Here is a 24,298-nt window from a genome sequence, read left to right as displayed (position 1 = left end):
CAGCAAAAAAAAGAACGAAAAGGTTCAATGGCTCTGAGCACTATGGGACTTAACATCTGAGGTCATCATTCCCCTAGAACGTAGAACTACTTAAACCTAAATAACCTAAGGACATCACACACATCCACGCCCGAGGCAGGATTCGAACCTGCAACCGTAGCAGTCACGCGGTTCCGGACTGAAGCACCTAGAACCGCTTGGCCATCGCGGCCTGCGGAAGTTTCCCAACAGTGCACACTGCTGCAGAGTGGGCGACTCATCGTAGAAACACATTGGTTGGCCTGCTGTATGTCGTGTAGAGCCGGTGTGAGGCTGCCACTGAACCACTTGCTGTCTGGTGTTTCCTCAGAGCCGCGTGGAGGAGTCGCCGATCGTGCTGTGGCTGCAGGGCGGGCCCGGCGCCTCGTCGCTGTTCGGCCTCTTCACGGAGATGGGGCCCTTCTCCGTCGTCAACAACGGCACCACGCTCCGGCCCAACCCACACTCCTGGCACCACGGACACTCGCTCCTCTTCATAGACAACCCCGTCGGCACAGGTAGGTGTGCTGCGCCGCTCATGACGGATAGTAACAACGAACATGAGTAAAACCAATAAATATCAGGGACGGCTTCCCGACTGAGAGTGGAGGGAAAAAGATCCTATGAACATGTGTGCGGAAATGGACGGTGTGCTTGCAACGACAACAAATCGTTCCGAAACACCGTACAAAGATGTATCGTATCAACGTCACAACAGATTTTCGAAGTGGCCTCCGTGGGATGCAATGCATGTGTTCACACGTCGCATCATAGATTGCCGCACTCTTTCGCACGTTCCGCTCTTTCCCCAGATAGCGTCACTGGATCGTGAACACGCCGTTGAAGGGTCTGCACATCAGGAACTGGTTCAGCATACACAACGCTTTTCAGACAAAAAAATCCAGGGGGCTTAAATCCAGTGATCTAACAGATCCGTGTCCTATCCAACATCCGGAGAAGATGTTGTTGAGGGACTGTAATGTGGAAGTGGAGTGGTGCTCTATCATGCAGAAAACACTTAATCTGTCGTACTGCCAAAGGCACATTCTTAAAAATCCCAGGCAGAGTATTCCGCAGGAAGTCCAGGTACAGTCCTCTGTCGAAGCGTTCTGGAATAATGACCGGTCCAAGTATGTGGTCGCCAAAAATATCTGCCAACGCATGTTGCTGAACCGATGCTGATGAGACGCCTCAACAGCCCAGAGATGACGATTATACAGATTGATGATGCCAATTCTGGCAACCGTTGCTTCGTCGATGAAGAGGACTGATGACAGAAATCCCATAATTGTGATGGTCTGCTGCAAAAACCATTGACAACATGTTTCCCGTAGAGGGAAATCCTCTGCTATAATCGTTGCACTCGTTGTAGGTGATAGGGGTAGTAGCGGTTGTCATGCAGGATACACATAATCGTTCTCTGGCTTGGCGGGCCACTCGCCTGGAACTGATACTAGAGTTTGTCTCAATATCCTACAGAACCCGGTCCTTCAAATCTGGCTTACGTACAGTCCGCTGTCTCCCTACACCTTCGTCTGTCTCAAAGGACCCAAAAGGGCTTGAAATGTTGTGTGATGTGCTTGGTGTCTGTGAGGGTACTTGTTTTAGTGTAACCGTGCTGCCTCTCGACCTTTCCCATCCGCTTGGCCTACACAAACACCATCACTGCTTCTTCTCGACATGAATACCGGACCAGTCCGCTGCTTACAGTTCGTTGCGTCAATCGCACAGCTAGCAACACACAAGGCACGTGGTGAGAGGAACTTTCAGTTGTCAGCGCCATCTACCACGCAACGATGCATTTCGGGACCTTTTTTTCCTCCATTTCCAGTCAGGAATCCGTCCCTTCAGTTTGTCGATTTTATTAATATTCATACTGTTTAACAAGCTGTTCAAACTTGTAATCGTCGTTTGCCTTTGAGGCTCTAACGGCAGTCGTGTTTCCAGATAAAATTATGTGAAATCTGTAGAGTTATAAACTAACTTGCAAGTGTGATACTTCAAAAACGTGTACCGTGTATTTGTGCGTGTTTCTAGAAAAGATGAGTTTGCAAACGAGGACAGACATCACGAAAATAATTGTAAGTAATCGAAAAACATAAGCACAACAAAATTACTTTTATAGGTAATGTAATTTGTTATGTCGCCGACTGAACTCAAATTAACACCTTTTCGCTGCGTATGATAACTTACCGTATCAGTGTAAAGAACGTCCTACAGAATCTAACGTTCTAGAAAATAAGGTAAGAATGGAACAGGCACACAATGTTTTAAAGTGTAAGTTTCATTCCAATAGCTATTACTTAAAACGTGTTTCTATTCTATAAAAGAGAATCAGTGTGTAAGTAGGCTGTTTAGGTTTTTATGTTGGTAACACCACGTAGCGCTCTGTATGAAAATCACTGACTGTGCTGTGTGCAGTCTGGCTGGTTGGCATTGTTGAAATATTCGCTATTGTAGTGTTGCGCAGTTGGAGGTGAGCCGCCAGCAGTAGTGGATGTGGGGAGTGAGGTGGCGGAGTTTTGAGAGCGGATGATCTGGACGTGTGTCCATCAGAGAGAGTAAATTTGTAAGACTGGATGTCATATATATATATATATATATATATATATATATATATATATATATATATATATATTATGAGTTTTGAACATTATTAAGGTAAATACATTGTTTGTTCTCTATCAAAATCTTTCATTTCCTAACTATTCCTATCAGTAGTTAGTGCCTTCAGTAGTTAGAATCTTTTATTTAGCTGTCAGTATTGGCGCTCGCTGTATTGCAGTAGTTCCAGTAACGAAGATTTTTGTGAGGTAAGTGATTCATGAAAGGTATAGGTTATTGTTAGTCAGGGCCACTCTTTTGTAGGGATTTTTGAAAGTCAGATTGCGTTGCGCTAAAAATATTGTGTGTCAGTTCAGTGATGATCTGAATAAGTAGAGAGAGAAATGTCTGAGTACGTTCAGTTTTGCTCAGCTGTTTGAAAATCAAATAACGTAGAGGTTTATCAGCACAGTAATTCATTAATTTTTTTAAGGGGACATTTCAAGTCTAGTGACAGACAACGGCACAAAATTGTTGAAATATCTTTGGGCATTAAAATGAGCAGTTGTGTACGTAAGAGGAAGACCTGAATTTCCATAAGTTACTCAGGAAATCTGAGTATCGTCTGCCTATTTGCTTGACTTTAAGGAGAGCGGGGGAATGCAAGAATAAACCTTCTGAAACTAAAAAAGTTAATCTTTATTGATGTTAAAACAAGTCATCGAGCAAACAGAGGCTGCCTGTACCAAGGGCAGATATGTCTGCAGCTAAGAAACCGCAGTGTGCTACTGAGTACCATGTTGCTCCACCCTGTGCACCGTAGCTCTTTTGGATCCTCATTGGTATCCTGTCCTGAATATTCTCGGCATGTTTCTCCTAAAGCCTGTTTTACTTCTCTATGGCGACACTCTTGAGATCATCCAGGGTATAAGCTGGGATCCAGCCACGATCTATTGCAAATTTCTTCTGGTCCCTAGCATGCTGAGTCAGATTCATATCACAAGATATCGTCAGCCATTGTATTCATTCTATCCCCGCCTCCAGGAAGTTAGTGTGGCGTGGTGGTACGCTCGTGCATTCACCAGTCTTCTGACTCGTTTGACGCGGCCCGCCACGAATTCATCTCCTGCCCCAACCTTGTCATCTCAGAGTAGCACTTGCAACCTTCGTCTTCAATTATTTGCTGGGTATATCCCGGCCTATGTCATCCTGTACAGTTTTTACCCTCTACATGTCACTCTAGTACGATGGAAGTTATTCCTTGATATATTAATAGATGTCCTATCTTCCTGTCCCTTCTCCTTGTCAATGTTTTGCATATATTCCTTTTCTCGCCGATTCTACGGAGAACTTCCTCATTTCGTACCTTATCTGTTCACCCAATTTTCAACGTTTTTTCTCTAGAATCGCATCTCAAATGCTTCTGTTTCGATTTTCCCACAGCCGATGTTTCACTAGAATACAGTGCTGTGCTCCAAACGTGCATTCTCACAAATTTCTTCTTCAAATTAAAGCCTATGTTTGGTGCTATCAGACTTGTCTTGGTGAAAAATGCCGTTTTTGTCAGTGCTCGTCTGCTTTTGATGTCCTTCTTATTCCGTCCGTTATGGATTATTTTTCTGTCTAGGTAGCAGAATTCCTTAACTTCATATACTTCATGATGAGCAATTCTGATGTTAAATCGTTGTTTTCATTCCTGCTACTTCTCATTACCTTCGTCTTTCTTTGATTTACTCTCAGTCCATATTCTATACTCATTAGACTGTTCATTCCATTCAGTGGATCCTGTAATTCTTATTCACTTTCACTGAGGACAGCAATTTCATCAGCGAATCTTGTCGTTGATATCCTTCCACCTTTAATTTTAATTCCAAACTTTTATTTCCGTTATTCTTTCTTCGATGTGTAGACTGAACAGTAATGGCAAAGGATTGATCCCTGTCTTACACACTTTTAATCCGAGCTCTTCATTCTTCATATCGTATTTCCCCGTCTTTCCATATGCTTTAACCCAACTTTTTCAGAATTTCGAACATCTTGCACTATTTTACATTGTCGTAAGCTTTTTTAGGTCGACAAATCCTATGAATATCTATTGATTTTTGTTAAGTATTGGTTTCAATAGCCGACCGGGATGACCGAGCGGTTCAAGTGCTACAGTCTGGAACCGCGCGACCGCTACGGTCGCAGGTTCGAATCCTGCCTCGGGCATGGACGTTTGTGATGTCCTTAGGTTAGTTAGGTTTAAGTAGTTCCAAGTTCTAGGGGACTGATGACCTCAGAAGTTAAGTCCCATAGTGCTCAGAGCCATTTGAACCATTTTTGCTTCCAATATCAACTACAATGTCAGAATTGCCTCTCTGGTGCATTTACCTTCACTGGAGCCAAACTGATCGTCATCCAACATAGTCTGTTTTCTTTTCCATTCTGTATGGATTGAAATAAAAACTTTGAGGTTCGCCGATGACATTGTAATTCTGTGAGAGACAGCAAAGGACTTGGAAGAGCAGTTGAACGGAATGGACAGTGTCTTGAAAGGAGGATATAAGATGAACATCAACAAAAGCAAAACGCGGATAATGGAATGTAGTCAAATTAAATCGGGTTATGCTGAGGAAATTAGATTAGGAAATGAGAAACTTAAAGTAGTAAAGGAGTTTTGCTATTTAGGGAGTAAAATAACTGATGATGGTCGAAGTAGAGAGGATAAAAAATGTAGAATGGCAATGGCAAGGAAAGCGTTTCCGAAGAAGAGAAATTTGTTAACATCGAGTATAGATTTAAGTGTCAGGAAGTCGTTTCTGAAAGTATTTGTATGGAGTGTAGCCATGTATGGAAGTGAAACATGGACGATAACTAGTTTGGACAAGAAGAGAATAGAAGCTTTCGAAATGTGGTGCTACAGAAGAATGCTGAAGATAATGAGGGTAGATCACGTAACTAATGAGGAGGTATTGAATAGGATTGGGGAGAAGAGAAGTTTGTGGCACAACTTGACTAGAAGAAGGGATCGGTTGGTAGGACATGTTTTAAGGCATCAAGGGATCACAAATTTAGCATTGGAGGGTAGCGTGGAGGGTAAAAATCGTAGAGGGAGACCAAGAGATGAATACACTAAGCAGATTCAGAAGGATGTAGGTTGCAGTAGGTACTGGGAGATGAAGAAGCTTGCACAGGATAGATTAGCGTGGAGAGCTGCATCAAACAAGTCTCAGGACTGAAGACCACAACAACAACAACATGGATTGAAACTGGATGCATGAGCTGCTAAGCTGATTGTGCGATAATTCTCGCATTTGTCAGCTCTTGTAATCTTCGGAAATGTGCGGATGATGTTTTTTCGAAAGTCAGGTGGTATTTCGCTAGACTCATATATTCTACACACCAACATGAATAGTCGTTTTGTTGCCACTTCCCCCAATGATTTAACAAATTCCCATGGAATGTTATGTATTCCTTTTGTCTTAATCCTTCCAAAGCTCTCTTAAATTATGAAGGGGAATACTTGTCTGATGACGTTGTAGAAGAAAAAACAGGTATCGACATAGAAGAGATAGGAATTCCAGAATTAGAATCAAAATTTAAATGAGCTTTGGAAGGCTTCTCTGCATTAACGTCGTGAAAAACGAACCCATCACCTAGACGTTGCCTCTAGGCTGAACAATAGATTGCGCCATCCTGTTCATATACAGTACAGCACCCAAATTACTCCCTATGTCGATAAGATACGTCCGACGTTCATATATCATTTTGTCCCATAATACGTTCCGTCTATGTTTCTGCAGAGCCCGTTACACTGCCTGTTTAAGACGTTTATAGGTACCTGACCACCTACACGGTCTTCTGTCACGATCATATTACGTCATAAATCCTGCAGTCATGGATGAAGATAAATTCGACGCAAATGATCCAAGTTCCGCTGCACGTTTTCCCTTGCCAACATTCTTCGCGCAGGAAGGTGCTGAGGGTTTCTACCGAAGTACCTAATGAACGTCTGACGCTCGATTGACATTGTGGGCCGACACAACTCTTCCATTTGTCTCTAAAGAAAGAAAAGAGTATCCATAACTTGTACAGGGATTGCACAATAATAGAGTAACACGAAAAACGCAAGACGATCCGAATACGTAATAGGAAATCCTTTGCATTCAAAACAGCTTCCAGTCGTTTCGGAATGGATAAATACAGGTCCCGTACGGATTACAAGGAACTCTTATATATGCCTCGTACGAAGTAATGGCAAGTTCAGACATATAGGTGTGACTCGCCCTTCTCACCAAAGTAAACTACAAAGGGTCAGTAATATTGGGATCTGGTAACTTACGGCCAGGGGAGACGCTACAAAAGCTATCATGGACGATGCGAACTGTGTGAACAGCAGCTCTGTCTCCTGGAAAAACAGCACCTCCACTGGATAAAATATATTGTACAATGAGATGGATCTAATCAGCCAAAACGGTCACATCATCCTTGGCAGTAACGCGATACCCATAGAGCCCATGGAATATGGCTGTCCAAATCATCACGAAACCCTCGCCTTTTTTCACTCTTGGGACGTAAACTCGGCCAGAAGTTGGAAACAGTGTGAAACAACTGACTTTCTTCCATTGCTCCATAGTCGAGGTTATATGGTTTCATCATCACGTTTCCGTGTTAGGGGCATTTGCAGCACTGATTAATGTTTTTGGAACTGCAGTTCGCTCTATTATTTCCTGTTTCCGGAGCCCCCTTCGTGTTTTGCAGGCGCTTTCAGGGTCTCGAGTGCAACTTTCATTTCTACAATGACCTCTGCAGCTGTGGTCCTCTTGTTTTCGTCACAGTTCTCTTCAACTAATGTCTGTGGCGATCACTCAAAACACACTTTCGTCCGCGTCGTGACTTAGCGCGTGATGTTTTCCTCTTTCATAGTATGAGGTATAAACCTTCTATACGATGCCTCTTCAAACACTTCGGCTACCATAGTTACGAAAGAACCCACCGTACGAACACCAACAATTTGACCATATTCTTATTCACTTAGCCCCGACATAATGCACTTACTACTACACGGAACACTGGACCACGGCTGGCACTTGCAACGTATTGAGGACATTACCCAGCTGTCGTTCGCGGTCAAATACAACAGCGCAAGCTCAGGACTTGGCTATGTTCAAGAGTGCATTTTCCGTAATGTTCCCATGTTTTTGTCCTACCCGTCTAGGTTTCGACCGTCATCTGGTGTTGTGCACCAGGGACGACTAACGCGAGGGGTCTTTAACGTTGTGTGTTCATGATAGTGGTATAATAGTTTAATGTCGTCGCTGTTGTGTACGACAATTCGGAGAGCAATTTCCCAGGCTGTCAATCATTCTTCCTGTAGAGTGGCAACGCACTAACGGCGTAGTCTTGAAATGATCCTTCGAGGTTTACTGACGGACTGAACGATGTGTATCAGTTACATTGCTCCGTTCGTGATTGGAAACACAGCGGGCTCTGTTGAGCAACACTGGTTTAATTTTACTTCCATGGCACGCGCACAGCTATTCCTTGTGGTATAAAGAGCACTGAAAAAGAGGTTTGCGATAAAAAACACTAACTATGTTAGTCATGCGAGTGATACCAAACTTTTTTGGAGGAGGCATCATTGAATATCTGCGTGTGAGCATCTAGTCGAATCGTACAATATTCAACCTTGTGGGACATGTGGGGTGTTGGATGTGACAAAGGGCAGATCTTGAGCTGAAAGAAAGGAGGAGGGAAACCACACGCATCTTCAAAGTCGACAAAATCTCAGTCAGCATTGGAACACAGCCATAGTTTGAACGAAGGACATCGTAAGTGCTTCATATTGGTGCCTTCCACCCAGGCAGAAGCAATGTGTTCACTACAACACACCGTGTCGTCACGCTCCATTCCTGGAGACTTGCTGATTCGTCGTCCCTTGAACTGGATGCCGCTAACTCGGAAAGCGTGTGGTCTACTGACGAGCAGCATCGCAACATTTTGAGCTATGAACCTTGGATCTGCACTTCCACTGATGACCATCTTGTGCGAGTGTGGTGACGATGTGGAGAACCGACACATTCTGTCAGTGTTTTGGAGAGTCACCCCAATGCTGTTCCTAGCGTCGAGTTGTGAGGAGACAACGGTTATGAGCTGAAGTCATCTCTGGTAGCAATTCAGGTAATCATCAGTATATCACAAGACACTCTGCATCGTCACGTGTTGTCTCCAATGAGACAGTATCCTGGCTCCAATTTCCAACAGTACAACACTGGGCCACACGTGGCATGCATCGTTATCAACTGTGTGCACGATCATGAGGTGCTCCCTTGGAGATTTGGAAGAACGTGTGTCCAGTAGCAACAAGCACAATATGAAGTGCAAATTACAGCAGTTGTAGGACACCTTACCACGCGGTAGGATGTAAAGTTTGTATGACATCGTTCGGGAAACAACCAGTGCTAATTTAGTTAACTGCAAAGCTTATTTTAGTCAATACTGACATAAAATGTTTAATGGTTATATCGTTTTCAATTGGTTGGTCACTGTTAATAACTCATAAGCACTTTTCAGCCGATGATTGCGTCAACATTTCCATTAAGTTCCTATTAGTTCTCTAGTGAGAGCATAATGGAAATACTGAATCCTGCTAAGCGTTGATATAACCACCGGCTAACTTTATAGTTAAAAATAGCTTTCTCACTGATGTGATGATGACTAAATTTTGTAATCACTAAACTGAAAACACACAAGCTGTCCTGCTGCGTGCTTAATCTTTCTGTGAGAGAAAAGTGCTAAGAGTCGCCCTGGTGTTGCAGGCTTCAGCTTCACGGACCGCGACGACGGCTACGCGACGGACATGCCGCAGGTGGGCGAGGACCTGTACGAGGCGCTGCAGCAGTTCTTCACGCTCTTCCCGGGACTCCGGGAGCGGCCCTTCTTCGTCGCAGGAGAATCCTTTGCCGGTACTTACCCACTGCTGGACTTATTACTGCTTCACATGAGACCAACAGCCTGACAGCTACTGTGCACAACTGTAGACCTAAATGCGTTATGAGAAACATATGTTTTTTTATAGAACAGGTGAGTTATATGGATTCTGAATGTCTACACCACCTCCATTGCTGCTTCTGCTGCTATACGAGCCACATGACGAGTATGAGAGCCAGGGAACATGTCAACTAGACTAACTAGAAGAAAAAGTGTCGCGCGAAACTAAGGAAAAGACAACAATAGGTAAAAGAAAATAACAGCGTGGAATCGAGGACGATTGATGCACCACCTAATGCAGAATATAATAATTATATTTTACAGTTTAACTCTCTCACTTTTGGTGTTGACAAAATGAAGAGACAACCACCAATCGCTGTTTTCAGTGGAGTGTAGTAATTTCCAAACAGTACAGGACTGAGAATTTGTGTTTGTCTCCATTTTATCGGACCAGTTTTCTGTCCTACTAGGGATGGGTAGAACAAGGTTTATTATCAGTCGCACTGGCGGTGATGCAGAGAATAGCTAGAACTACCGGACGTGTGCAGAGCTGTGGTACTTAACAGACTCTCTTCTCACAGTGGATGGGCTCGTGTGACAATCCCGTAGTGGTGATGGCACTCTCTGGGGTTTGCAAGGTGCGGCCGTCGTATAAGCCAGAGGGTCTCTCAACTTCCTTCCATGTCGGTACTCTGGCTGGACGGGAATCCAGTGGCTGTTGGACGTTAAACTGGCGTTTTCTAGCTCTTGTCCATAGTGTGGGTGGAGTACTTTAATTGTAATTTCTAATTAAACATATTGATTCGCACTGTAATATCTGAAATAAGTAAATCACCCATCGGATCAATGATAAAGGAATTAATCTGATTATGAAAGTATACAATGATCTCAGCGAGCGCAGTTTGTTACACGCATGTAATGATATTCACAAGAATTGGGTTTAACAATCATTGAAACTGCTAAGCTAATGCCTTGGCAGACTTAAATAGGGGATCTCGAGTGCAAAACAAGCGAATGCCCAAACTGCAAACAAGTCTTTGGAATGAAGACTGAAATTACTGAACATAGTTATCAATGATTTGCCTTTCCCTTGAGATCGCTTTGCTGTTGCAGCTGGATCTCGCCATACGTATAATCTGCAAGTGGTGGCTAAAGTGGCTCCAAAATCAGTCATTTGCTTGAAACCAACAACTCTTCCCTATTCTTTGTCTAAGCTTAATTTGGCCGGATGAGACTCTCATCGCGGACGAGCCTGGAGAAGTCGTCTAGAAGTAAAGTTACTAAAGAAGAGGCCTGCCCTAGAAGTCTACCTGTGAAGATGCCAGCCTGAGAGGTGACTCCCTGCGGGGCACTTCCAACAACGAAAGCTCTGTGCTCTGCGTTTTTCGACACAACTTAGTTTTGAGTGGCTGAATAATAATTCTTGTGCGTGCTGACCAATAACAAGTTATCCTACAAGACGCTGGTTTCCCTACCTTACTTGTGTTTAGGTGGTTAACCAGCTAAAAACTTCTTAAGCTTCGTGCTCCCAAAATCTGTCCAATCTCTCCCTTACTCCGCCTACTTTCCTACACTGGCTAATATTGTAGGACCTCTATAAGTAAAGTTGCACTCCTTATTCCCACTTTTAAATTACACTCCTGGAAATGGAAAAAAGAACACATTGACACCGGTGTGTCAGACCCACCATACTTGCTCCGGACACTGCGAGAGGGCTGTACAAGCAATGATCACACGCACCGGACAGCGGACACACCAGGAACCGTGGTGTTGGCCGTCGAATGGCGCTAGCTGCGCAGCATTTGTGCACCGCCGCCGTCAGTGTCAGCCAGTTTGCCGTGGCATACGGAGCTCCATCGCAGTCTTTAACACTGGTAGCGTGCCGCGACAGCGTGGACGTGAACCGTATGTGCAGTTGACGGACTTTGAGCGAGGGCGTATAGTGGGCATGCGGGAGGCCGGGTGGACGTACCGCCGAATTGCTCAACACGTGGGGCGTGAGGTCTCCACAGTACATCGATGTTGTCGCCAGTGGTCGGCGGAAGGTGCACGTGCCCGTCGACCTGGGACCGGACCGCAGCGACGCACGGATGCACGCCAAGACCGTAGGATCCTACGCAGTGCCGTAGGGGACCGCACCGCCACTTCCTAGCAAATTAGGGACACTGTTGCTCCTGTGGTATCGGCGAGGACCATTCGCAACCGTCTCCATGAAGCTGGGCTACGGTCCCGCACACCGTTAGGCCGTCTTCCGCTCACGCCCCAACATCGTGCAGCCCGCCTCCAGTGGTGTCGCGACAGGCGTGAATGGAGGGACGAATGGAGACGTGTCGTCTTCAGCGATGAGAGTCGCTTCTGCCTTGGTGCCAATGATGGTGGTATGCGTGTTTGGCGCCGTGCAGGTGAGCGCCACAATCAGGACTGTATACGACCGAGGCTTACAGGGCCAACACCCGGCATCATGGTGTGGGGAGCGATCTCCTACACTGGCCGTACACCACTGGTGATCGTCGAGGGGACACTGAATAGTGCACGGTACATCCAAACCGTCATCGAACCCATCGTTCTACCATTCCTAGACCGGCAAGGGAACTTGCTGTTCCAACAGGACAATGCACGTCCGCATGTATCCCGTGCCACCCAACGTGCTCTAGAAGGTGTAAGTCAACTACCGTGGCCAGCAAGATCTCCGCATCTGTCCCCCATTGAGCATGTTTGGGACTGGATGAAGCGTCGTCTCACGCGGTCTGCACGTCCAGCACGAACGCTGGTCCAACTGAGGCGCCAGGTGGAAATGGCATGGCAAGCCGTTCCACAGGACTACATCCAGCATCTCTACGATCGTCTCCATGGGAGAATAGCAGCCTGCATTGCTGCGAAAGGTGGATATACACTGTACTAGTGCCGACATTGTGCATGCTCTGTTGCCTGTGTCTATGTGCCTGTGGTTTTGTCAGTGTGATCATGTGATGTATCTGACCCCAGGAATGTGTCAATAAAGTTTCCCCTTCCTGGGACAATGAATTCACGGTGTTCTTATTTCAATTTCCAGGAGTGTATTTATGTGAACCATTGGCAGCCGTTTCTACATATACTTAAAATTCGGGTTTGCGGCACTCAGGCAAGGTGACGGCCTCTCACGACCTTCAAAAGGGCTACAAACTTTCTTTCCTGCTTGCACTTTCTAATTGTAGGATATTATCTTAAGCCGTCATTTTCGGCAAGGTTTTAGAGCCCGATGTTTCCCTCCACAGAGGCAGTTCTTCCGGGACTCTGCTGTTAAGCGGCACGCATCCCATGACTATAGGGCATCGAGGAGCTGTAACCTGCATTGTCTCTCTTCAGACGCTCTGCACCAGAGTACCTTCCTTTGTAACTTTCATTCCATAAAATCGAGTCCGGAACGACTCTATATCTGCCTGGCATTTCTCGTCACGTGGTGGATGAGCGGCAATTCGCTAGATAAGGCTGGGGGACTGTCTCCTCTACAGAGCTTCTCTCATTCCCTACCGAGTCCAATGTGTTTTCACAGTTGCTTCTCATTTAGCTGAGCATGCAGTTGAACACAGGAAATTGTAATCGAAGTTGTAAAGTATTGGCAATCATTGGTGCTGATTCTCATTTCATTATCTTCTCAACACTATTTATTCCGATTTGATTTGACTCTTTTTTAAAGATTTTACATAAATTATGGGACACTTTGTAAAAAGACAGTAGCGTAATACTAAAATTCGTAAACACATTGTTAACTATGCCTCACTCCTTGAATATTCTATTCACAATTGATAAATCTGACATTGGAAAGTACTTTCACTGTGAATAAAATGACTACCCTACATCCAGTCAGCAACAGTTTGCAGAGAGTGTAAGACATTCACTTCCTCTCCCGTTTATTATTCAGTAATAATACTATCATCTCCGGTTATTTATCTGTAGGCCATCTTTATATTCACTGAGAATAAAATGATTATGAAATACACTCCTGGAAATTGAAATAAGAACACTGTGAATTCATTGTCCCAGGAAGGGGAAACTTTATTGACACATTCCTGGGGTCAGATACATCACATGATCACACTGACAGAACCACAGGCACATAGACACAGGCAACAGAGCATGCACAATGTCGGCACTAGTACAGTGTATATCCACCTTTCGCAGCAATGCAGGCTGCTATTCTCCCATGGAGACGATCGTAGAGATGCTGGATGTAGTCCTGTGGAACGGCTTGCCATGCCATTTCCACCTGGCGCCTCAGTTGGACCAGCGTTCGTGCTGGACGTGCAGACCGCGTGAGACGACGCTTCATCCAGTCCCAAACATGCTCAATGGGGGACAGATCCGGAGATCTTGCTGGCCACGGTAGTTGACTTACACCTTCTAGAGCACGTTGGGTGGCACGGGATACATGCGGACGTGCATTGTCCTGTTGGAACCGCAAGTTCCCTTGCCGGTCTAGGAATGGTAGAACGATGGGTTCGATGACGGTTTGGATGTACCGTGCACTATTCAGTGTCCCCTCGACGATCACCAGTGGTGTACGGCCAGTGTAGGAGATCGCTCCCCACACCATGATGCCGGGTGTTGGCCCTGTGTGCCTCGGTCGTATGCAGTCCTGATTGTGGCGCTCACCTGCACGGAACCAAACACGCATACGACCATCATTGGCACCAAGGCAGAAGCGACTCTCATCGCTGAAGACGACACGTCTCCATTCGTCCCTCCATTCACGCCTGTCGCGACACCACTGGAGGCGGGCTGCACGATGTTGGGGCGTGAGCGGAAGACGGCCTAACGGTGTGCGGGACCGTAGCCCAGCTTCATGGAGACGGTTGCGAATGGTCCTCGCCGATACCCCAGGAGCAACAGTGTCCCTAATTTGCTAGGAATTGGCGGTGCGGTCCCCTACGGCACTGCGCAGGATCCTACGGTCTTGGCGTGCCTCCGTGCGTCGCTGCGGTCCGGTCCCAGGTCGACGGGCACGTGCACCTTCCGCCGACCACTGGCGACAACATCGATGTACTGTGGAGACCTCACGCCCCACGTGTTGAGCAATTCGGCGGTACGTCCACCCGGCCTCCCGCATGCCCACTATACGCCCTCGCTCAAAGTCCGTCAACTGCACACACGGTTCACGTCCACGCTGTCGCGGCATGCTACCAGTGTTAAAGACTGCGATGGAGCTCCGTATGCCACGGCAAACTGGCTGACACTGACGGCGGCGGTGCACAAATGCTGCGCAGCTAGCGCCATTCGACGGCCAACACCGCGGTTCCTGGTGTGTCCGCTGTGCCGTGCGTGTGATCATTGCTTGTATAGCCCTCTCGCAGTGTCCGGAGCAAGTATGGTGGGTCTGACACACCGGTGTCAATGTGTTCTTTTTTCCATTTCCAGGAGTGATCCGTTAAACTTAAGCTCAGAACACATATTTTCTGTTGTTTATGTGCAAACTTAAAACTGAAATTAGAGAAATATCTTCTATTGTGTCTGTGCTACACTCAAGTTCTTCGAAGGACCCATTGGTATATGATAAACAGCAACTCCGGTCAGAGGATAATGTTAACCACCATTTTCATTCATTGTATACTTTGTCTCCTGCTTAGCGTAGGAGCACAGAATTTCTCGTGTCCCATCACAAATATTCCTTCTCTTGCCAGCAAGCAAATGTTTGACCGCGGAACGTTGAAATATTTTGATCAGTTGAATGTCAGTAAAGAAACAACTACTACTTTTATAACGTTAAGTTCCTTCTCTTTATTTCTTATGTTCGCAGGGAAATACATCCCGGTAGTGGGCTACACAATACTGGAACGCAACAAGGTCGCCTATGAACCCATTAATCTCCAAGGTATGTAATTACACTGTCTGATATTGGCTAAAGAGATAGTTGCATGTTTCGTAGGTCATCTGAATATAAACAGTCGGATGTAGAGCATGTCGTTTGAATAACAGTTTGCTGAATTTTACAATAATCTCTATTCCCAGAGTCTGAACATTCGTAGATATTTAATCAATTATATATGTTCAAAATGTCATCTTTGATATAGACGTTGTTAAGAGGATAGCCGGCCGTTGTGGCCGAGCGGTTCTAGGTGCTTCAGTCTGGAACCGCGCTGCTGCTACGGTCGCAGGTTCGAATCCTGCCTCGGGCATGGCTGTGTGTGATGTCCTTAGGTTAATTGGGTTTAAGTAGTTCTAAGTCTAGGGGACTGATGACCTCAGATGTTAAGTCCCATAGTGCTTAGAGCCATTTGGACCATTTTTTTTTGTACAAACAGCCATCTTCTCTGAAGTGTACGCAATACGCAGTGCTGTAAAATACGTGCATATCCTTCTGAATTTAGTGTTTCCTTAAAACACAGTAACAGGATCATAGCTTAACCATGGGAAACAGCCCCATAACGTAACATCACTTTCTCTGTACTTCAATGTCGGTAGTATGCATTAGGTGACGTAACAGCCCCATAGCGTAACACCACTTTCTCTGTACTTCAATGTCGGTAGTATGCATTAGGTGAGGTAACAGCCCCATAGCGTAACTCCACTTTCTCCGTACTTCAATGTCGGTAGTATGCATTAGGTGAGGTAACAGCCCCATAGCGTAACACCACTTTCTCCGTACTTCAATGTCAGTAGTATGCATTAGGTGAGGTAACAGCCCCATAGCGTAACACCACTTTCTCCGTACTTCAATGTCGGTAGCATGCATTAGGTGAGGTAACAGCCCCATAGCGTAACACCACTTTCTCCGTACTTCAATGTCGGTAGCATGCATTAGGTGAGGTAACAGCCCCATAGCGTAACACCACTTTCTCCGTACTTCAATGTCGGTAGCATGCATTAGGTGAGGTAACGTTCTCCAAGCATTCGCCAACCCAAACGCTTCCATCGGTTTGCCGCAGGGTATGGCGTCATTCATCACTACAGACCTCTCATTTTCATTCATTCATTATTTAGTAACATCTCTCTTTACTCCACCTTAAACGTCGCTTAGCACCGACTGTAGGAATATCCAGTGGCGTCGGTCTTTATAGGAACTCAAGCGTCGCATACCAATGATTACAGATGTCTGGCTGATGAGGAGCTGCTCTACCATTGTATCCCATTCTTTTTCAACTCCCTGCGCATTGTCATTGTACTAGCTGGAGTGCTGATAGCACTCTGGAACTTACGACTGATTCCTTCCGCTGAATTCATACAACTTTCCTAGCCACCCTCCGTGAAGCTCAGCCGTTGTTGTCCGTCAGTAAATGAGGACTTCCTGATCTTTGTATACCTGTTACTGTTCTTTCGCGTCTTCCCTTTACAATCACATCACCAACGGCCGATGTCGGAAGAAGGTTTTAAAATGTTACTGACGGATTTGTTAATCTCAGTGCGGTGTAATAGACACGTTCGAGGTCACTGAGTTCTCCTGCAGCACCCATTCTACTGTTGCTGCTTCTGTACTGACACAATACTCGATGCCTACATGTAGCCAGCTGTGCATTGCATAGTAGTGTCTGGGTGGTTTTGATATTTTATTAGACAGCGTACTTAGTGAAGAATGCATGACTTTAACCTCTACCAACAGTCATGTGAAGACGCGGCTAAACGTAGCCACCAACCTCCAACTGCCCACAAGTCATTAAAAATACGAAAATTCAACTTCGCGTTTTGTACAGTTATACTTCACGAATTTACTTATTCACTGGAATCAATAATTCCACTTTACTAGCTGTACGTGAGAATAATGCTTCTTTGCACTGTACCCCACGTGGTGTCAAACCGATCCTCACACAAAGTTCTTCCTACCAAAAAGGTACTAATAATTAACTTGCTCACGGATTTGCCCTTATAGTGTCTGACATGATTTCCTCCTAACGTCCAAAATACTGAAATAAAGATTATTAATTACAAATATGACTCACTAAATACATTCAACAAACCTCAATCCATAATGTGTTCTTATCAAGTTTCAGCGGTACCGTCTCCCACAGCGGACATACCTCAACCGTTCTCTGTTTCCAAAGTGGGGAAGCAGTAGCAACCAAAGAGGATTACGGCCTCTTTCATCAACGGAACTGACTTTATCTGACCGACCACCTGTCTTGACTGTACAGTTAGACCTCATTGCGTTTCTGCCTATATTACTACTAGTTGTCAAAATTGCAGTAGTGGACTGCAGATACTGTCCAACCTTATGAAATTCACATTCACTCATCACAGTTAGGCACGCAGGATTGAATTATAGGATAAGACTATATTTAAGGCTTAGGTGCACAAAACACAACATAAAAACTATAAAACGACTCACTTTCTTACTCAAGACATTCTATCTTCACGTACAAATAGGAAGCGACGCCCCCCCCCCCCCCCCCCAATGTCAAAGTGACAGCTTTCGGAACGGGGATGTATGCCGGTCTCGGATCTAATCCCGCCGGTGGGTCAACAGGGAACAGTCGGTGAGCTGGCCAGCTTGGATGTGGTTTTTCACTATGTGAATATCAGGGTGGTTCTCATGTTCAAATGGCTCTGAGCACTATGGGACTTAACATCTGAGGTCATCAGTCCCCTAGACATAGAACTACGTAGACCTAACTAACCTAAGGACATCACACACAGCCATGCCCGAGGCAGGATTCGAACCTGCGACCACAGCAGCAGCGCGGTTCCGGACTAAACTGCCTAGAACCGCTCCGCCACAGCGGCCGGCGGTTCTCATGTTCCTCAAATATACGTTAAGGAAACGTTTACAAGACTTTATCACATTTGCACGCTGAATTTGTACACAGAGAGGCAGGGTACAGTGCTTCTGTCCTGGGTATGAATAGGGCACTTGTGACGTTAGCTGTTTGATGTCCTTAAACACTTACTCAGACTCTGACTTAATATATTATCAAAGTATATGAGATGGGTCTGATGGATCCGCCTCAAACTCAGTAACAAAGAGGAAATCTGGAATCAAATTCCTGTATGCAGAACGGAAATATCGGACTTGTAGTAATGCGTTTGGTATACTGAGCCGTTTCAGCTCGTACAGGTCATGCAGCAATAACAGTGATGAATATGTGGAACTGATGATAAGAAGATGATAGGAAAATAAGCTGAATTAAAATCAGTCTAAATTGTCCCGACTTAGGATCGACGCCATGGATAAGAAAGTGTTTGTATCAATGGTTCGACACCACTTTCTGAGGACTGGACAAGTACTATGCACACCACTTCCTCAGCTCCCATTGTCCAAAAACTTTTAATGCCTCAGACTGCTATGGGCACGTGGACGCTGTCCCCAATAAGCTGGCTGGGAAAATGTAGTGTTCCAGACGATCCCTGTTTCAAAGTTTCCTGTACTGGAGGGTGTGTTTCCGCTAGACATCACTTTAGGACCGCAGTTAGGCAGGCTACCTTGTCGTACAGAGTAGGGGCACAGAGGAAAAACGCAGAATGTGACGGTTTACGTTGCTATTGGACAATAAATTGGACAACGGCTCCTACATAATGACGTTCACCTGAATAGCAGTAGGTGAGACTTCTTGGCGGCAGATACTGTCTCTCATTGAAACAACTCGATATTGCTATAAATTAACGGGACAGGACTGCAATTTGTTTTCATACTTACCCATATTTACAGACCGAAGCGATGAATGAAAATCTGTACCAAGGCCGAACCTGCCTTAGTACAAATTTTCATTCATCGCTTCGGTCTGCATGTATATATCATAGATGTTTGAGACTTGAAAAAGTCTCTGGAACCAAATAGTTTGAGGTGATTTTCTTCTATGGAAGACAGGATATGGCTGGTGAGCCACTTGTTCGTTACGGTAATCTTCCAAAGTCATATATGGACATTCGTCAGGAACATACCAAAGCTCTATCGGAACACGTAACTCCACGTTTAGAGTCTTTTGTAGAAGGACGTTCAGCTTTCATGCTGTTTTCAATTTTCGGAGTAAGAGGGCATATGCAGTCCTGTAATCTTTATTTTTTTGAGTTGCCATGCACGTAATTTGTAGTATAAAATTCATTATACATGGTGAATAACCTACATCTACGTCTACATCATTCTCCGCAAGCCTCGTGATGGTGTGTGGTGGAGAATACTTTTTGTACCACTAACTGAGCGCTACAACCCTGTTCCACTCGCGAAAAGCGCGTGGGAAGAATGATTGTCGGTAAGCATCTGTATTGGCTCTAATTTCTCGAATTTTCTTCTCGTGGTCATTGTGCAAGACGTATGTGGGAGGAAGTCATACGTTGGCCGACTCCTCCCGGAAAGTGTTCTCTCGAAATTTCTATAATAAATCACTCCGTGATGCACAACGACTCTCTTGTAACGTCTGCCAATGGAGTTCGTTGAGCATCTCCGTAACGCTCTTGTGCCGGCTAAACGGTCCCACGACGAAACGCACCGCTCTTCATTGGATCTTCTCTATCTCTTCTATCAGTCCTACCGCATAGGGAACCCAGACAGATGAACGATACTCAAGAATGGGTCGAATAAGCGCCTTATAAGCCAGCTCCTTCGTGCATTAGTTACATTTCCTTAAGATTATTCCTATGAATCTGGGTCTGGCATCTGCGTTTCCCAATGTTTTATATAGTCATTCCACTTAAGATCGCTCTTGACAGTTACTCCTAGATAATTTATGGTAGACACTGTTTTCAGCGGTTTGTCGTCAATAGTGTAGCTGTACAGTAATGGATTTTTTTCCCTATGTACACGCAATATGTCACATTTATTTAGGTTCAGGGTCAACTGCCGGAGCCTGCACCATTCATCAATTCTCTGGAGATCATTCCGCAAATCGTTACTGTCTTCTAACGTTGCTACTTAGTTATAGACAACCGCATCACCTGCAAACAGCCTTAAAGAGCATCCGACGCTTTCTACATCATTTATATGTACTGTAAACGGCAACTGACATATCACACTTCGCTGGTGTACTCCGACAATTAGCTTTCATTTGTCGATTTTGTTCCCTTAAAAGCGACATTCTGTGTTCTACCAGTAAGAAAGTGTTGAAACCAGTCACAACTCTGCTCCGATACTCGATAAGCTCGTATTTTGTTTCACTAAACGGCAGTGCGGGACGGTGTCAAATGCCTTCCTGAAGTCAAGGAACACGACCTCTACCTGAACGCCGTTGTCCACGGCGCTGTGGGTCTCATGGAGGAACAGAGAGAGCTGAGTGGCGCAGGATCTTTGTTTGCGGAATCCATGTTGATTTTTATAGAGGAACTTTTCATCTACAAATACGTCATAACACTTGAGCATAAAATTTTTTTTCCATAGTTCTAAAATGGATTGATGTCAACGATATGGATCTATGATTGCTTGCATCTGTCCTATGGCCCTTCTTAAAAACGGGAATGACCTGCGCTTTCTTCCAGTCGCTTGCTCAAACAATCTACTATAAATTCCTGCTAGAAGGCGAGCTAGTTCCTTAGAATAAACATTTGTAGAAACTTTCGGAAATGGAAAGTGTTATTGGTGTGCAGTGTTAGCAGAATGAATCGGTAGTTAGGGCTCGTATTATTAGAGAATAAACAAATTGTAATAATACTTAGGAAGTGTATTGTGCGAACAAGTTTTAAATGGAACAATGCCTATTGACATTAACAAACTACAAATAGGGTAAGTTCGCGGTTTTCAGAAACCAAACTTAATTTTCCCTTTATAAAGCTGTATTCGATAAACGAAATTCTGTATGTTAAACACCATCAGAAGATTTCGGGCCTCTGTCGCTATTATCAAACGTTCCTACAGACGGACAACACAGAAAGAAAAAAGTAACAGTGGCGCATTTTCCGTTATTTTCTATTAACAAATGGCTTCAAATGGCTCTGAGCACTATGGGACTCAACTGCTGAGGTCATTAGTCCCCTGGAACTTAGAACTAGTTAAACCTAACTAACCTAAGGACATCACAAACATCCATGCCCGAGGCAGGATTCGAACCTGCGACCGTAGCGGTCTTGCGGTTCCAGACTGCAGCGCCTTTAACCGCACGGCTACTTCGGCCGGCTTTCTATTAACATATATTAACGATTTATGTACCGGTATCTTGTTATGTGGTCACAAACCCGAACACTGATGTAAATTGTAGAAGTCGCTGAGTGCTTACAGATTGACTCCTTGTAAAAAGACTAAGCTAAGCTGATCGAGCCGTTCGTTTCCTTGTGGCTCCTAACACCGTTATTGCACGTATGACAAATTTACTGCCATGAAATTTCCAGTGGATGACGATATGAAGCAAACAAATAATAGATATGACAAGGTTCCATGTTAACGACAGTTTGTTTTTCATGATTTCTGACTCCAAGAAACCTTCCATGTAAGCATTACCCGCAATGAAACTTTTGTGAGTATTTTTGACACCTACAACTTATTTGTACTGGCTTTCAGATAAAATTAACTCAGTTGTTTCTTTACATGTGTAAGTCGACTGAAAATAATATTTTGATCGAAAATCGCTACCGTATGAAATATATTCTTTCAGGAACTCTTTGATGCTTAGTAATAACGTCCTTCTAGAATTTAAGTGCTTTATAGCCAACATGCCTTTGGCGCTATATGGTACACAAGCAGCTGAAAACAAACGAAACGACAAGTCCGCCCTTGTTATAAGGCAGGTGGGTTGGAGAAAACATTGCCAAAGTAGCAGTATGCCTATATGTAGAATGGACTGTCACTCTAACATGAACCATGTGTCGTAGCGTATTGAAGAAGAAATTAGATTTTCCAGCCGTGCAAGAATTCATGAGAGTACTAGGGAGGCTGATGTGGATCGATCGCTGTGGTTGGGCATAGCCAGAGATTTACACTGAAGTGCCGAAAAAACTGTTATTGGCATGCGTGTTCAAATACGGAGATATTTAAACAGGCAGAATACGGCGCTGCGGTCGGAAACGCCTGTGTATGAGAACAAGTGTCTGGCGCAGGTATTAGATCGGTTATAGCTGATACAATGGCAAGTTATCAAGATATAAGTGAGTTTGAAATGGTGTTATTGTCGGCACACGAGCGATGGGACACAGCATCTCCGAAGTAGCGATGAAGTGGGGATTTCCGTACGACCGTTTTAGGAGTGTACCGTGAATCTCAGGAATTCGGTAACATATGAAATCTTGGACATCGCTGCGGCCGGAAAAGGTCTTGCAAGAACGGAACCAACGACGACTGAAGAGAATCGTTCAACGTGACAGATTTGCGGCCCTTCCGCGAATTGATGCAGACTTCAGTGCTGGGCCATCAACGTCAGCGTGCGAACCATTCAACGAAAGATCATACATATGAGCTTTCGGAACCCAAAACCCACTCGTGTACCCTTGATGACTACACAACACAAAGTTTTACTCTCGCCTGGGCCCGTCAACACCGACATCGGACTGTTGATGAGTGGAAACATGTTGCCTGGTCAGACGAGTTTCGTTTCAAATAGTATCGAGCGGATGGGCATATAAGGTAAGGAGACAACCTCATGAGTCCATGGACACTGCATGTCAGCAGGGGACTGTTCAAGCTGGTGGAGGCTCTGTAATGTTGTGGGGCGTGTGCAGTTGGACGTCTAGATAAGACTCTGACAGCTGGGACGTACGTAAGAATCCTGTCTGATCACCTGCATCCATTCATGTCCATTTTGCATTCCGACAGAATTTGGCAATTCCAGCACGAGAATGCGACACTCCATACGTCCAGAATTGCTGCAGAGTAGCTTCAGGAACACCCTTCTGACTTCAAACACTTCCGCTGGCCACCAAACTCCCCAGACATGAACATTATTGAGCATATCTGGGATGCGTTGTAACGTGCTGTTCAGAAGAGATTTCGACCCTCTCGTACTCTTACGGATTTATGGACAGCCCTGCAGGATTCATGGTTTCAGTTCCCTCCAGCATTACTTCAGACAGTATAGTCCATGCCGCTATGCGTTGCGGCACACCTGCGTGCGCTCGTGAGACCTACACGATATTACACAGGTGTATCAAGATTTTTTTGCTATTCAGCTTACTTGGATGTCTGTCTCTGTATGTCGAAGAACTTAACAGTAAAAGAGGAATACTTTATTCCACAATAAAGGTTATTACTTTGATAGAAATGTGGAGACTGACGCGCGAAGCATTGTATTTGCTGATGACAAGCAGTAAGTTTCCTCTAAGAGTTGGTAAGTTCCGCACGCCGATGTCAAGTAGGGCCTACGACAGCGAGCGGCTACAGTTTCGCAGAACTGCTGTGATACGAGCCCCTGCCGCAGATGCGGTCCTGCAAGGCGGAAGAACCAGTCAGCCGGACCAGGAGCAACGAACGGCCCTGCAGTCAACAACCGTGCCTGGAGCCCTGCCAGAGCGGCGCGGCGCTGCGGCTGACCTTGTGACTCTCGACGGGCAAGCGGGCCGAGCCTGCCCAACACCTCACGGCTGTCAACGTCCTCTGGCTATGCGGAACACCGACGCCGTATGCAGATTTAGTTCGCAGTTTTGCAGTGTGATGAAGCTAGATACAAAAACATCTTGGGCAGCAAATGTCTTTGTTTCAATTTGCGCGCTTGGTGAGATTTATATCAGACTATTTGTTTCTTTCAGATATTGCAGCACCTGAATTATTTTAAGCGTCCTCTTACAAGAATTTTTTTGTAGGTGAACAGAAAGTCATGTCATTCACAGAAAACATGGCCCGAATAACTGAGCGAGTGAGATGGCAGAGTCGTTAATGTATTGAATTTCTCTCTTGGCTGATGGAGTTCATGTAGACGAAGAACAATGAAAATACACTGACGGAGAA

General features: G+C 45.1%; 1 protein-coding gene across 1 annotated transcript in view; it reads left to right on the top strand.

Annotated features, from left to right (window-relative positions):
• Positions 1–24,298, top strand: part of LOC126235294 (venom serine carboxypeptidase-like) — a 90,183-nt gene that overhangs the window by 29,590 nt on the left and 36,295 nt on the right. Inside the window, exons 3-5 of the mRNA XM_049944019.1 lie at positions 350–536; positions 9,363–9,509; positions 15,308–15,382. Coding sequence (XP_049799976.1) covers positions 350–536; positions 9,363–9,509; positions 15,308–15,382 — 409 coding nt within the window. The remainder of the gene's footprint in view (positions 1–349; positions 537–9,362; positions 9,510–15,307; positions 15,383–24,298) is intronic.

This window comes from Schistocerca nitens, chromosome 2, assembly GCF_023898315.1.
Source record: "Schistocerca nitens isolate TAMUIC-IGC-003100 chromosome 2, iqSchNite1.1, whole genome shotgun sequence".
In the NCBI taxonomy this organism is placed as follows: Eukaryota; Metazoa; Arthropoda; class Insecta; order Orthoptera; family Acrididae; genus Schistocerca; species Schistocerca nitens.
Note: the sequence above shows the minus strand (reverse complement) of the source record. Positions and strands in the feature narration are given on the sequence as shown.